Raw genomic sequence first — 16,622 nt, forward strand, 5'->3', positions numbered from 1 at the left:
AAGAGAAAGGGAGAAAAGACATATAAAATACAAATAAAATACTGATAAATAATGCCTGATAAATAAACTATTTCTACACACACACACACCCACACACACACACACACACACACACACACACACACACACACACACACACACAAACTCATACTGACTAGGGATGTTTCCATATGTGAAATGTGGCAAAGCACAAATAGTGTTGATGGAAATATCAGTTATTTACAAGCGCGGGCATTACAAAAAAACGAAATCCTTCACATTATATCTTAATCTCAATTTAAGGTTTCACAAAGCTTACAACAGCATTGAAGAAGTCAGCTCATCATCGTGTGGCACTGCAGCTGAAGGTTCAGACACTGAGGTCATGCTCTTGGTGTCGTTTCTCGAAATTTGGGGTTCAAGCTAATTGAGAGGGCTGACATTCAACAATTAAATTTATACACATGGCACGTACTATTTGATATATTTAAATGTGAGGACTTGAGCTGAGAGTAGATATTAGTGTCAATAAGATACCTTTGGGGTAATTATAAAGTGAATCTGACATAACAGTTTGATCAGAACACAGGTATATATATATTTTGTACAAATAATGTTCATATCTCAAACTTAGATACGTGTAGTGATGTCTGTTAATATACACACATGCACAGCAAATCAACCACATTTCAGTTCTCATCGCAGGCCACCACTTCAGTCCTTTTCCAACCAAGTTTGTGGAGTTTAACATTAATAGGAATATTTGAATAGACTAGAGATTAAAAAAGGACGAAGCAAGTACTGCCAGCAGTGTGTCTGTGTGTGTGTGTGTGTGTGTGTGTGTGTCTGTGCATTGCTTGATATATTCCCATATTGATCGTCTGTGTTTTTGCATGTACATTTATGTGTGTATAAAATATAATGAGTGAAAATTACTCTGTGAGTGAGTTACTCACATACTGTATACAACACATACACACACACACACACTTATTCAAGCAACTACTATCTGCCACTATTTATTTGTCTATTTGCAGTCTTGATTGACAGCAAGATCGATTATATATCTAATGTGAGTCGACAGATAAACACACACACACACACACCTGGCGAGGGACACTACCAGGTACAATCTCCCTGCCTCTCTCTTACCGTCACACACACACACACACGCACACACACACACACACACACACATCTGAGGGAATCCAATTGCCAGGTATTTTTTCCTGTGGGTCAGGCTGGCGTCTAACTCATTAATCTAGCATATGGGACTCAACCGGGGACACACAGGGCAAGCCTTTATAAGGAGATTACAACACCAACAACACAAACAAACACACTCACACAAAGGCACAAATACACATGTAGATCGAAGGACAACGGATACACGTGCAAACAAGGGGAGGCACGAGGAACCCAAAGTGAAAGAAGCACGTGAGAAAAGGATAAACATATACATAATATATCATGTTGGAATTTGCCCGCAGAGAGAGAGAGAGAGAGAAAAGAAATGAATGAGAATTGTCACATTCACTCAAAGAAGGGCAAGCAGATAAAATGAGAAACATCAAAAGAGAATGACACACACACACACACACACACACACACACACACACACACACACGTCTCACACACACCCGCAACAGTCAAGAAGACAACGGCTTGCAGATAGATGGTCGCTAAGCAACAGGCAAGAGACTAAAAATATGGTTGCATTTCTTCACTCACCTAAAAAGCATGTGCAGACAAACACACACACACACACACACACTCCAGCGAGGCTTATCAACCTTTAAAAAGCCGTCATTTCTAAATCCGTCCCAGTACTCTTGTGTTCCTGTGGCGTCGGCAGCTCTAATAACCGGCCCACTCGTTCTGAAACTGGAGAGTGTTACGGAAGCTGAAGTCATTGAGAAACATGGTTTTGGCACCGCAGACGTCCCGGCTCATCAGAGGCCAGGAGCCATGTCGACACGCCAGTCATGTCGGAGCAGGCGACTGACTGGTGACCTTTTACTCCTACATGCGCACGCCTGGTCGACGACGACAGGACCTGGTTAGTCAGACAGTTTCAGCCGGTTGGCGTACCGGGCGGTTCAAACGCCACGTCAACAAGCTCCCCGGGGGGACTGTACGCTAACGACGATCGAGGACACGGCGCTCACGTCTTTTGTGTGTCTGAACTTTTGTATTCCACGGTCGACACTCACGAGAGGGATGACAACGTAGTCTGGTTGTGACATCGTACAACAGTCATGTTGCCAGGAGGAGGACTTTGTTGATGTCCAACCACGAGGTTCACATTAGAGGTTCTGAGTGAAATGTCTGGAGTTATTTTTGAATGGATTTGAATGAAATTTGGTTCAGGCATTCGTGTTGCACTTGAACTGTCATCGTCAAGTGAACATGTTAATGTGTCCAACACTTTGGTTTACGACCAAAATACCTGATGACATTCCCATCAGCCTCAGATGTAGTGCTAATAACTAGGATAATGACCGTGGTTCATAACGGCCTGAAGATTATACCTTCTGGACAATAAAGAGGAAACGAATGATTCAGCAGTTTGACACAATGTGTCTTTGAAGCAACATTTAGATCTGCATGTGGGGAAATAAAATTGCCTGGAAATATAATTGAACGGCTAACCAAATAATAAATAAAATAATTCAACAAAATACTTACAACAATTTAGTAATTTTCCTTTGGGGGGGGGGTGCATTAGGGCAGCTCCTCTGTGAGCAGGAAACTTGAGTCAGATCTTCATACAGCAATGTTAAAAAGCTAAGTAATATTCCTTTAAAGTAAAGAAAGAGCATCAGAGCAGGTGGCCGGCTCATACAGTAACTCCAAGCTGGAAAACAGTTCATACAGTTCAACAGGAATCAGTCATTTTTACGACTGCTTTTGCAGATTTTCTGCAATTAAAGATTATAATATTTCTTATGTATCTGACAGAAAGCACTGGCTTCAACTGGGCTGCGGACAAGCTTGTGTTGTGTTTAGGCCGGTTTGAGCTGGTTTTCTAAAGCCTGCATTGTCCATATTTAACAAGGCGGGTGGTGGGCAGGTAAATTGTTGTTTTCAGTCCCATTTTTGTCTTAGTAATTAAGGGTATAACAAATAGCTAAATTATTGTTTTCTCTCAGGTTTTTCCTTGAAGTTTACAACGGGCTTTGTGGGCAGTTGAGGCGAAAATGGTTTCATTTTTCTTCTTCTATTATTGTTGTTTAATAATGATCTGCACTGTCAAGCCATATGCCATCCCTTCTGTCCCGCTTCAGTCCAGCCCCCTGGACCAGGGAGGGGTATCCAACATAGACATAATATGAATCTGGATTCGACACAAACAATAACCAATTCTGGTATCTTACTTTCACATTCACACACCCAAATGCAAAAACAAAACAATTTGCACAGCTTTTAACACAGGCTCATACCCATAACAAATACCAATGCTTCAGCACAATTATCCATAGAGTGAACACCTTGATGAATTTAGATTTGCCAGTTTCATATATATATATTTTTTTACTACAATAAGCAGCTTATGGGACTTGTAAAAACGCCTGCGAGGTAAAACTGCACACTGGAAAAGGAATGGTGGTCTGTGACAGTGTTCTTCTGATAGATCTTTGGATAACAGAGGACTTGTGACACAAAGAAACGTCCCAACATTACAGCTGCTGCAGAACAGTCATGCGATATTTCAGAGCATTCGATTCTCCTCTGTGTCTGTGAAACTCTGGTTTCATGTTCACCATCTTACAGCCTTTTCCCTCGTGATGGATCTTCTTTAAATGTCTTCTTGAACAGTTTTCTACAAGAAAAAGCGCCCATGGATTTCTCCTTTTCATCCTCTGGGGTTTTCCTTACAAAGAGTGTCTGGGGGGGGGGGGGGGACTTCACATAAATTAAATATCAGTGTTTTCTCACACACATCAATAGAAGTTTCTTATATTATCATGAACAACTAGAAACACTGGACATGGTCATAGTTTGTCATCAACACTGCGGTCGCCTTCGTCTTCTTTGTCGTCGTCAAGGTCACAACCAGTGAGATCCTTCGTTCCGATTGGTCCAGATTGTGTCGTGTTCGTTGACGTCTCTTGACGTTACATCGTTTCTTGACTTTGTTTCCTCGCCATTTAATGCAACGTTAGACTGTAAACAGGGTACCTCACAAAGTGTAGTGCACAACGCTTCTTCATTGCAAGAAAGACAACTATTACTCGGTGGACTGCTCGCTCCTTGGTTCTCCCGACTTTGTACTCTACGCCGAGAGTTCTTTATCTCCGGCTCTCCATACTACAGTATAGTTATGTCTTTTTATATTTTTACAATTGCACGGTAACAACATCAACACTTGACGCCACTGAAGTTTAGGAAAAGAAAAAAGGAGGGGGGGCTCAGGGGGTGGGGGGGGGGGGGGGCTCGGGTTCTTTGTAGGATAAATGAGGCTGTTAATTGGCATAAAAGGAGAGGGACTTGGGATTGGCTCAATTAAAAAGAGGGTTGGTTGGTGGTGACTACAGCATTTCATAATCACAACTTTAAGACAATTCCTACAGGGGAGATAAGAGTAAGGCAAGAGGGAGGGACGGAGGAGTGTTTACGGTCTGTAGAGTTTGTGGGAAAAGGAGAGTACAGTATGCAAGTGTGTGTGTGTGTGCGTGTGTGTGCGTGTTGCCAGGTGGAAGGACTACTTCGCACAGTGTATTCAAGAAGAGAAGGAAAAAAGACCAATTGTCAGTTTTTATCTTCAAGGTAGTGAGTGGTCCTCCACAGCACCTGAGGGCCCCAAAGTGTGTGTGTCTTAGTGTGTGTGTGTGTGTGTGTGTGTGTGTGTGTGTGTGTGTGTGTGTGTGTGTGTGTGTGGACAGTTGGGGGGAAGAGGGCTTAAAAGTAATAAGTCATTGGTCGTATAAGATAGAGGAGTTCACTGGGTGTAATGGGAGGATCCACCAATCCCGTGACGACGAGACAGTAAAGATGGAAAGAGAGAGTGAGAGAGAGAGTGAGGAGGGGGTGTAGAATCGTTTGCCATCTGTTCTTTTTATTGTATTATTTCTCTGGTCCCTTCATGGACTTCATCCAGACCTCTCTCTAGTGTTGTTGCCTCCAGCCGGCTCTCTCACCTTTACACTTTTATATCTTCCACCTTTATCCTTCTTCCTCTTCGTTGTTCCCTTCAGAGGCCGGCTAACAGCTCTGCTTGCTGTCTATCTCATCTGCTGGAACTATATCAGCCTTTTTTATAATATTAACCAGCGTTGTCCACCAACGATCACGGATGATTGAGGTGACAGCATTAAAGAGCTCTTTAAAACCTGCGTTGCCATTTTGCTCATGAATTCTTTCTGTTCAATAATCTCAATTTTTTGGGTTCATGCATTCTCAAAGTTTTTCCATCACTGGACATATGATCCAGAGCTGCTAATGCAAAACATGATTGGAAATAGTTTGAGAGCTTTAGTGTTTCGTGTTACCTTTTCACAAAATAAATAAAGGGAAAGAACAAATCTAATCTGAAACACTGAAAAATTGTTTCGGACCAAATCTGCCCATATTGATCCACCTCTACTACTCATCTGTTTTTTATAGACTCCTCCATCCCGCACTCTCTCTCTCTCTCTCTTCGTATTGACAGCGGGTCTCTCTCCCTCCCCTCTCCTCTCCATTTAAATTGGTAAATGGCAGTAGGCACCCAGGGAAGCCAGCATGATGTAAATCAGCCACATGGAGACGAACAGCAGCGACGTTATCATCTTGCATGTCCGCGGTCCGCCCAGCTCGCCGCCGGCCACCGACGCCCGCCGCCGGTACAGAAGTATGAACACACACAACACCGCCATGATGGTGAAGAGGGTGACGGAGAAGGCCAGGTTTCCCGGGTCCACCTTGAACACCTTGCCCTTGGAGCGCCAGAAGACAGCGGCGATGGTCCACGCCACGCCTATCCCGAGGAAGACGTTGACGGCGTTGGAGCCGGTGACATTGCCAATGGAGGCGTCGGCGTACTGGTCCTGGATGGCGGCGACCTTGCTGGCGAATGTGTCTGGATGAGAAGGACAACCCGTGTACAGTTTAGGGTTTCGTCATCTTAGAAACAGTTGTTGTTTATGCAATATGCAAACAAAAGTCAGCTAATGCAAAGCAACACTATTGAAATAAGTCTCTTTTTACTAATTGTAAATGTCTTTCTCACGAGCCACTGAGGAAGCGACCTCAAAGGTAACATTGAATATGAAACAATGCACATATAAGCAGCTCAATCGACGTGGCACACATGCACTGTTTGCCAAGAGAAACACAAAAGACAAGCAAAAGGGTGCACATGGATGTCAGTATTTATAGAACTAATTACACATTTAATGGATGAAAAGACAAGGAAAGAGGCAGGGATAAATAATACATACAGAGAATTGAGAAAAGCTGCTTGTCAGTATGAATCAGTCAAACTGCAGAGGTGCTTTATCTTCTGCATTTATCACACGGGACATTTCATTGTTTTACTGTTTGCCTTATAAGTATTAAGGAGACAGATGTAGGCCTAATTAATGGCGTAAATTGCTGTGGTTGCATATTTGTGGAGCTCTGTGGTGCTGAACATTTGAGCAGATATTGGGAACAAACACCAGGGAACCAGCTGCCAGTTATTCTATGCCGTTCTCAGCTTATTTCTATTCATAGACGGGCCTGTGAGATGAGTCTCAATTATTTTTGAATGTCACTGAAATGAGTTGAAATGCATATCCCAACATTAAAATATATCTTCTTGGGGAGTATGAATTATAATATCGCTGGTAGCAGGCCGCAAAAAAAGAACGGAAAAGTGTGTGTGTGTGTGTGCGTGTGTGTGTGTATGTGTGTGTGAGTGTTGACACACAGGCACAGGAGATTGTGGGTTTGAATCTGAGACCTGAAACTGCACATTATTGCTCCACAAACAAATAGACACAATTTACTACTGCTGGCAACACAGAAGAAGATTATACCCCATTTAGAAAGCCATTGTACCGTGAACTGTATATTCACCAGGGCGTCGTGAATTACCTTCCCCGAAGACCCAAATCAAAAAAACAATACGTGGTCATTTCAGAAACAGTATTACCTGATTCCAGACCTCTGTTGGTAACTGTAGTGTAAATTCTGAATTCCCCATTCTAATCCCTCATCGCTGACTGAACAATTTGCTCACATAATGTGTAACCCTCTAGGTGGCGTAGGACAGTGATGCATTACTTTGAATGTGTTTTGGATTTAGGGGGGGGGGGCCCTGACCCTTTACTAATCATGCCCGAGTACAAAGTAGCACTGTGCCAATATGAAGACAATCTGTCATATCTCTACAGGATTTATTCACCACCAACGCAAACTCTCCTCAACAGCCAGAAACACGAGGCAGTTCACGGCGTTCAAGCCTCTGATCAGCACTCGTCCACTAATTGCCTGAATCTGCAAATCTGGTGTAAATTGTCTGGATAATCCCTGAGTGTCTCCTTTGCAATAATGCAGAAAAGCATTTATGACTCAAAGGGGGGAGGAAACAAGGAGAGGAGAGGAATGCTCCTGACTTTAAGGAGATCACAATGACACACATATACTGTACACGCATACACACATGGGAGCACACACTCCCGCTGGAAGTTACAATGACCTAGGGGACCTGCCACACACAAACTTGCATCACGTCGACAGAGCAGACACATTTTCACCCTGGGACACCTGGGTACCACAACACACAAGTCAGGATGGACACATAACTGTGAAAGCACAACATCCAATCAGAGGAGGGGAGCGAGGGAGGGGCGAGAGAGATGAAGTGAGGAGACTCTCGCAGTGAACTTGTGTGGGAAAAGACAAAACAAAGTGAAAGAGATTCAGAGGCAGGTAAAGCAACAAAAAGCCCCACCTCCACAAAAAAAATGTTTACATCGACATGTGACATCTGACAAACACCATTAATAAACACCGTTAATAAATGATGTCAAAGCTGTCTTTACAGCCTTAGAAATCCGACACGCAACATAATATGGCTGCTGAAGGAATTGATTCAGACCTCGCCTCAAGCCTTCAAGGAGCATGGAGGAGTAGCAAAGGAGGTGGGGGGGGGGGGAATAAAACGGCTGACGAGAGGAATGAGGAAGGGAATTGAATTAAAGCCCTGAGACAACGCGTCCCCTCCGGCTGAAGGATCGGTGATGGAGCCGGCGTTTCACAATTCAATTTCCAGCGAGCTTACTGAGGGAGGCCGCTATTGAAATCTATCTATCATGGAGGAAGAGTCGTCATCTATTATGGCTTTGTTTGTTTGTTTGTTTGTTTGTCTGTCACATTTGGACATTTGTGAAAAACATGCATCACATTTCACTACTGCCTTTGTGTGTGTGTGGGGGGGCATTCTTATGCTTGAATGTTACGTCAGTCAGGAAGTCTGTCCCGTGAACAAAATGTGAACTGATTGGCCTCCATCGCTCCGCACCCTTATGAAGCCACACCCACGACTCACCTGGCACCGATGTTCCGAGCGCCACGAACACCACGGCGGTCACCGAGTCCTTCAGTCCTATCGTGCAGCCGAAGTGTGACGCCAGGTCGCCGGTGACCGCCGTCAGGACGCCGATGAGCGATATGGAGACGATGAAGCAGGCCCAGCCGTTCCAGTACTCCGTGGGCGGGACGAAGGCGAACAGAACCTTCCAGAAGACGGTGAGGAAGTGCATGATGTAGTCGAAGCAGGACGGCAGCCGCTCTTCGCCGCTCTCCTCGTCGTCGTCGTCTCCTTTGGGTGGTTCGAAGCGTTGAGGGGCGAGAGATCATCGAAAGAGAGACGTGAATGGACACAAACTAATGCGAGGTTTAAAGTCAAAGGCAGGAGACAGATGGAGCTTCAGCGAGAACGTATGCTAACGCAATAGCATGGAAAGCTATCAGATTAAATAAAAGGTTACACGGAGCTAGTATTCTTCTTTGGGACTGTGTGTCAGATGGTTGCATTTAGCTTTGACAATCCACACACACTGTTCCAAGGAGGAATAGGACCGTGTCCAACCGTTTCAGTTACTTTCATACGCACGGTGTGCAGTGGGCTGAAGAAAGTAACCTCCGACATTTATATCTGATTTAAATACATCTGACGTGCTTTCTTGGCGGACTGCGGTCAACTTCGTGGAGCTAGTAATAACCTGCACATCTAAAACCAGCAGGACTAAAGAGTACTACTCTGTCTAGTCTTAACAACGAAGAAAATAGCCTATATTGGGTATTTAGGATCAGCAAGGAGTCTAGTAGACCATACATAGATTGATATAAATGCAGGAAAAGGCAGGTTTAAAAGGAAATGCTGCTGTAAACCTTAAAGAAATGAACTATTTTTATCACTCATCATCTTTTCAAAATGAAAAGACAGGCTAGTGTGTGTGTGTGTGTGTGTGTGTGTTACCTGCACTGACTGTTACAGCATTGACAAACTGCTCCCTCCAGCTGCTGCTTCCCACCACCAAGGCCAGGTTTGTCTTCTTGATCAACTTATCTACTGTATTCTACACACACACACACACACACACACACACAAACACACACACACACACGCACACACACACACACACACGCACACACACACACACACACAAAGCAAATATGCAAGTGCATACATACCAGGCAGAACAGGAAAGACACAACCCTCAAGTTGTTACTTCACTCGCAGCCACACAGAACAGGGAAAGCTTTTAATCTGCATTATTATCATAACTGACAGGGCTTTGTGAGGAGGAAACCCTGCATGGTTTATTATCTAATAATTGAGAGACTACGTTTACTGTGTATTAGTAATCTCAACAAGAGATTTAAAATTAATTCCAGTGTGTGGTCACAATTAAGGATTTATATATTGGAACGTGATACTGCACCCAGACACCATGAGAACATTCACTATTGCATCGTAGCAGATGGAAGAACGAGCATTGCATGCACAAGCAAACTAAAGAGGGACAAAGATAGATAGATAACCTTTTCAGCCCGCCAAAGAAGCGTATTTACTGCTCTCTGCACACGCACACACACACATACACAAATGACACAAATGGACAAATAAGCAAATGAAATGTGCAACAGAAATATGATTGGTTACATTTTCAAGACAAAGACTGAACCACAGATTAGAGACAAACTCATGTGGAAATGAACAGAATGGAAATAAACCAAGACACATGGCATGACCATGTACAGTGGAATGAATGCTGACGCCTTTATGTCAAGTTGTCTGTGATGATCCATGGCTGAATTACAAACTGAACACATTTGAAAATGCATTCCGTCTAATATACAATATTTATGACACGACAGAGCCCATGTATTTTTCTAATTTTCTGGACGATTGGTCTACCAACAACTTTCCTTCTTCTGCGGCCTAACTGATGGTTATTGTTATTTAAATGTGACTGGTGAAGTATTCTGCAGAGTTTTTAAAATACAAAATGGAAGGGAACACTTACATGGACATCGAGTGTGCACACCTCTTTTAATATAAATGTTAATATAGAATGTGCAGGAACAAACACACTTACCTTAAACTCGTAGGACTCTTCTATGATCACTTCTACTTGGGTGTGTTCGCCCAGGCTGGGACAGCCCATCTTGGCCACTTCCTCCTCCTCTGCTCCCACCAACGGCTTGTTCTCATTGGAGTCACCTAGGCGACCACAGAGATGAACGGGTCAGTGTTGCCAGTAGGGTCGGTGTAACTACGCAGTACATTGAGTACCCAATTATAAGTCTTCTTTTTTTTTTAAACACCGTTTTTGTAATCATTATTGTCGAGGATACTGTGGTCATGAATACATTCACTTTTATTTAAATGTAGGCTTCACCGTCAGTATGTCATTTCCTGGGATGAATAAGGCGTTATGCAACTAACTTTAAGTAATGTGTCCAGAACAGTGAATTCTCTGCATGCTGGAAGATGTCAAATAATTTAGCAAATTACTCGCAACGCATCAAGAAAATGTATGCAAAAATATGGAAAGAAAGTTGAATCACATCTCTTAAATCCTCCCGAGACAACACTGCCTGTTTAATGGACTGAGAAGTCATCAGATGGTTGATGCTTCAAAGTGAGGAAGAGCAACAGAATTCAAACTAACATCCGTCATGTCACCCGCTAAGACTTTCACACTTGAAGACATCGAGATCTTTTCTGCATCGAACAAGATTGGGAGCATTTTTTCGATTGCATCTCAAAGGCTCTCAACATGGCGACGCCAGAAATAGTTTTCATGTGTCATGGGGTTATCATTTGTAGACATCCCATGTCATTACAAATATGAATAACCTCGTGGAGCTTAGATTTTCACCCATGAAACACACTTTCTATCTCCCCATTAGCACATGTTCCCCCATCCATCCGTACATCTCCTCCCCTCCCGCGTCACACTCAGTGACAGTCATTGGATGTGTGTGTGTGTGTGTGTGTGTGTGTGTGTGTGTGTGTGTGGCTCGGCGTGTTTACTATGCGTCAGTCCACTTGCTACGGGACGGTCGTTATTAATCCAATTACATATTTCCTCTGTAATGAAACCTGCCACAGGCTGTTGGCTCTCCATGACTGACTTTGAGAGTGGAGACCTTTGGTCCACGAGGTCTACAGCACGTTAGCAGAGCAGCAGCGTCTCGGTCTGCAAAAAGGAGCGTTCAGGCACATGTATTGAGTGTTGGTCATCTGTGTTTTGGCAGAACCTAAGGCGTGAGTGAAGCTAGGTTTATTGCATTCTCACCATGATTTTTATCCCTGGAAAACACATTAAGTTATGCATGAAATGTTCAGAATACAACGTGCTGTGCCACGTGCTTCAGTGAACCCAAACTCTTACACAATCCTACAGTATCTTGCATAATGTCTGCACAGAGGATGAACACTTTTCACAATCTAATTCAGAAACTACAATATTGTCATGAGAAATACTCATTTAAAAGTAAGAATATATTGATATACTGTATATGTTTCTCTTGTATGGGCCAATGAACCAGTCCATTAAAGGTTATGTATGCGAATGATTTCGTTAATGACACAAATTGTTTAATAAATAATAAAAGAAAGAAAGAAAAGGGCTGAAATGAGACAATGTCTTCGTAAAGTGAAAGCACTCAACCAAAGTTACTCCAGATACCTTTTTGTCTTTTCTGTCATCATGTACATTTTTAATCTTGTGGAAATTCAAAGCAGAACAAGCTGCGGAAATTACTTATTGACTCTCAGCGCTGGTTCTCTTTAGCCTTAAGTCACCTGCTAAAGATTAGCTGTCTGCCTTGAAGTAATGAGCCGTTTAAAACTTCAACTAAAGCTTCCTATGGTCTTAAAAAGTTGAAGGGATGAGATGTGAAGGGCTCTGAAAGTGAGGAGGAGGAACCTAATCAAAACAGTTCATTAGGCAGGAATGACCTGCACATTGTATATTCAATTTAGTCTCTTACTTTACTGAATTATGACCAGAGGGCAATAGTGCAGTGGTTTAGAGGATTCCTGGCTAATAGATAAACAAATGTATTTATGTATATGGTAATTAATTGGCCCAAACACTGATTGTGATTACTATTCTTGTTTTCCTGCTATGTGGGGTCCGACATGATGTGACAAGGAAGCTGTTATTTTAAAGACACCACCCAGCTTAAGCCCCCCAGGGTTCTTTAAATCTGTTCACATCCAAAGTGACATGTTTCCCAAGTGAATCTAACTCCACACACACACACACACACACACACACACACACACAGAGACACCCACCGTGTTTCTGCCCTATGTCCAACAGAACAGGCTCTCCCAGCTCGACGATGAAGTTCTTGTTCTTCTCATACTCCTCATCATCAATTATCTTCACCTCGATGATCTTCCTGTTAACAAGCGAAGAGAAGGATGAGACTCGGCGGGTGTATCCCAGATAATTAACCTTTCAGTTTCACGCTCTTCCTCATAATAAGTAACAATAATGTGTTCAAAAGGGGTCCATTAAAACTGGGAAAGTCTCATCCGTCACAATATAATCAGACAGGAGGTTAGCTAACCATAACAACTGGGATACAGCACAATTAGATCCGTCCACGTATTTACAGACAGAAAATCCTTTCATGTGAACTTTTATTGGAAGGTTTTAAACAACGCTTCATGGGACAGAAAAGTCAAGGATATTTAACGTGCTGTTGCAAAAAGTGGAGAGATGGATGTCTGTGAGTCCCATGCTTTAAGGACACAAGAGTTGGCAGCATTTACGAATTAGTAATATATAAACGTAGTAAAGGAGGCTGACAGTTAAGAAAGTATTTCGCTGCTTTCTAATTGGTGCTGGTATGCAACTATTAGCTGATAATGGCTTCAGTATAAATGGAAAGAGCCCTCATATAACCTTCCAAACATCCCTCCTAATTCCAAAACGTTGCCGCCATGTGTTAGTTTTGGTCCTTTTATGTGGAAATCCCATCTGTTTGGCCTCCTTCTGCTCTGTTTCACCCAGAGTATACAATCTTCATCTCAAAAATCAGACAGACAAAGAGGGGGAGCGCGTTCATCTCCACCTGGTTGTGTCATCACATGCTTCACCGTCCGCCATGTTGGCTCCGACAACCACAAATACTCTTCGGGGTCACCAGAGAAAGGAGGGGAATGTGGCGGTGGTGTGGAGAGAGTGGAAGCGCATTGTTGTCATAGGTGAGCGTAACTGGCTGGACTTGCTAATTCCAGCCTTGCATCGGGTCAACTCTCAGCAATGGAAGAGATGTGAACGTTGTTTTTTTCATCAGATGTGAAACAAGAGAGGGGGAAAAAAAAGAAAATACATCCAGAACTATTTAGTGGAGGGCACGTGGGGAAGGACGATGTATTTTCTCTAATCATTCCCAGTCATCTGTCTGCAGTAACGTGTTCACTGGAAGGGAAAGATTGACAGGTGTAGCAACGGTAACTACGGCGCGCCGGGCCTAACGGGCTGTCAGCTGACAGGGAGCTGCAAGAGGAGGAGACGGGAGCAAGAGAATAGGGACTGAGAGAGGAGTATGAGTAATGCATGGACTCCACTGAGATGTGGCGGGTTACGACTCAATACACATTGAGTTCTCTCAGGGGAACAAGAGCACGCACGCACACACACACACACACACACACACACACACACACACACACAACTCATAATACCTCCAACGGAATATCAGGAATATGCACACAGTAGATATGTACACTTGTGTTTTTCATGCCGCACATCATACACATTACGCAGTCTGCGGTTTGTATGAACAAACCCCCCCCCCCGCCCCCCGTATGCCCACGCTTCACTAGTAACACACAAACTCACTCACACACGCACAAACAATACAGTACAAAAACATGATACCTGTGAAAACATGTTCCTGTTAAACGCTTGGGGGATTCATAAACATATGTATTCATTAATTCAGCCAATTTACACATGCAGACGACACACACGCACACACACGCACACACACACACACACTCACTGCAGTGCTTTCATTATTCATAGTTGGGGCTGGCTGTTGTAGCGCTTCCTTCTGTGCCCTCCTCTCTCCATCTCAGCCCTCTTCCCTTCTCCCTTAGCCCCCTCAACTTCCTATTATCACATAAACACGGTGTTTTCTTTTATTTCCATGCGTCATGTTTTTTTCTTTTATTTCCATGCGTTTTCTTATTTTATAAACAACTCGTTGTGCTAATGGTCACTGGAGGCCAGAGTCTATATCCGGCTTGAGATACCAAGCATTTTAGTTTGGTTACTTTTACAGTTTATTTCACACTGGGGAAAAAGGACCGTTAATCCAGTCGAGAGCACTGGGTGACATCAACACAGTGTATACTTCCACAGTAGAAACAATACTCCGACTTGACCTTCTTTTCTGTGAGAGCAGTGTGGCTCTAGAGATGGCAATGTAATAACTCTTGGATGGATTGCCATTAAATTCGGCTCAGCTAGTCATGGCTCCCAAAGGCTGAATCCTAAAGACTCGGGTGATCTCCTGGCTCTTTCCTATTATGAGGCATTAAAAAAAAAATGTTTTGAGTGAAATGTTTTAAAAACTGTTGGAAATTGAAAATTGTGACATACGTTCACAATCCCCCTCCCCCCTTACCTGCAACACTAAGGACACCCCCCTTGATGTCTTCCAACACGAGTGTGCAAAGCCCTGACTAACTTCTACATGCACTCCTGCCTCCATGAAAAACACCATTCATTATTTATCTCATTACATTTCTCCCTCCGTCTCACGGTGTCGCCTTCTCTCTCTATTTCTACCTTGTTACTTTTCGACACCTGCTCCCCAGAAGGTTCCTCTGTCAGACAGCCTCAATGCCTGTCAACAGACGTACACAAACCCAGACACACACATGCCAAGTTCACCCCGCACACAACTTGCTCGGCCCGGGAAAAGGAGACGGGGGGGGGGGGGGGGGGGGGGGGGGGCAGCGTGTCAGAGTGAGAAAAGAGTCAACAAAAGGTATTGTTGATTAAAAAGCCCGAACCAGAATCAAGTCGGCTATAAATCAATTTAATGGCTTTGTTTCATATTGCTGCAGAGTGTGTGTGCGCGTGTGTGTGTTTGTTTGCATGTGGTCCTGAAGTTCTTACGGAAGTGAATGATTGAGCGACAGTTTGATTTGATTAGCTGAGACCTCATCGCATTACTTAATGGACACATGGCTCTCTTCATATCTCTGTCTCCATCTCTCACATTTTCTTCTGGCTCCAGTTCTACTTTTGATTTACAACCACTGGAAGCTGCGTGCGTGCGTGCGTGCGTGCGTGCGTGCGTGCGTGCGTGCGTGCGTGCGTGCGTGCGTGCGTGCGTGCGTGTGTGTGTGAGTGTGTGAGTGTGTGTGTGAGTAGCAAACAACTCATTTTATTTAGTGAGGTTGATTTATAAACACACTCCAGTTTTACCGTTTCTGTTTCTGACGGAACCTTTTAAATCTCTCTCTCACACACACACACACACACAGTGAGAGAATTCCCGCTACATAGGAAAATGGAGATCATAAAAATGTTATTGATGAAAGTGTCAAATTTGAAAAGCCAGGCAGGCCACTCGTTGTTTTCCTTCAGCAAAGCCCCTCTGAGTGGCTCTTTAGAAGGTGATGAAGATGAAGAGGACCTGCATCTTCTTCTTCAGCTGAACACAAGGATTGTGATGGTCAACAAAATGATAACATTTGCTTCGGTGATACCTGACGATACTGGATGGATATGGCGTTAATGCACAGTGAACTGCTCCCCCCCCCCCCCCCCTACATTCACTTGTTTGGTAAAAGCTGCACTAACCACAGAGTGTGATGTCACTCGTTTGTTCGTGAGCCGCGGTTCTGAAGCCTTGCGTCTGGCGTTTGACTTTTTTTTGGAACCAAAAGAGGTGACCACAAGTACAATGGAAAACCGAATAGGACATTTTTAGGCGCACCAAAAAAGTTACAATGAACGTCAGTTAAGTTAAAGTTGCAAGGCGAATAACATCGACCAGACCTGAGAACGCTGTGTCCATTATAAGGTTCTTTATCCTCTATTAAACTCTAAGTGAAACATGAATTTGCCAAATGAAGACCATTGAATTATTATTGAATTCTACTGAGGTAATAAATGCGTCCAATG

The 16,622-nt window shown here is 43.5% G+C and overlaps 1 protein-coding gene across 1 annotated transcript in view; it reads right to left on the reverse strand.

Moving 5' to 3' along the window:
- Window positions 1-4,436: 4,436 nt before the first annotated feature.
- Window positions 4,437-16,622, reverse strand: part of slc8a4b (solute carrier family 8 member 4b) — a 72,703-nt gene continuing 60,517 nt past the window's right edge. The window contains exons 12-17 of the mRNA XM_034557564.1: window positions 12,764-12,870; window positions 10,551-10,675; window positions 9,994-10,029; window positions 9,428-9,527; window positions 8,495-8,767; window positions 4,437-6,040 (exon numbers count right to left, since the gene is read on the reverse strand). Of these exons, the coding sequence (XP_034413455.1) occupies window positions 5,664-6,040; window positions 8,495-8,767; window positions 9,428-9,527; window positions 9,994-10,029; window positions 10,551-10,675; window positions 12,764-12,870 (1,018 nt within the window). The 3' untranslated portion in view covers window positions 4,437-5,663. The remainder of the gene's footprint in view (window positions 6,041-8,494; window positions 8,768-9,427; window positions 9,528-9,993; window positions 10,030-10,550; window positions 10,676-12,763; window positions 12,871-16,622) is intronic.

The sequence above is a fragment of the Cyclopterus lumpus genome, chromosome 18 (assembly GCF_009769545.1).
Source record: "Cyclopterus lumpus isolate fCycLum1 chromosome 18, fCycLum1.pri, whole genome shotgun sequence".
In the NCBI taxonomy this organism is placed as follows: domain Eukaryota; kingdom Metazoa; phylum Chordata; class Actinopteri; order Perciformes; family Cyclopteridae; genus Cyclopterus; species Cyclopterus lumpus.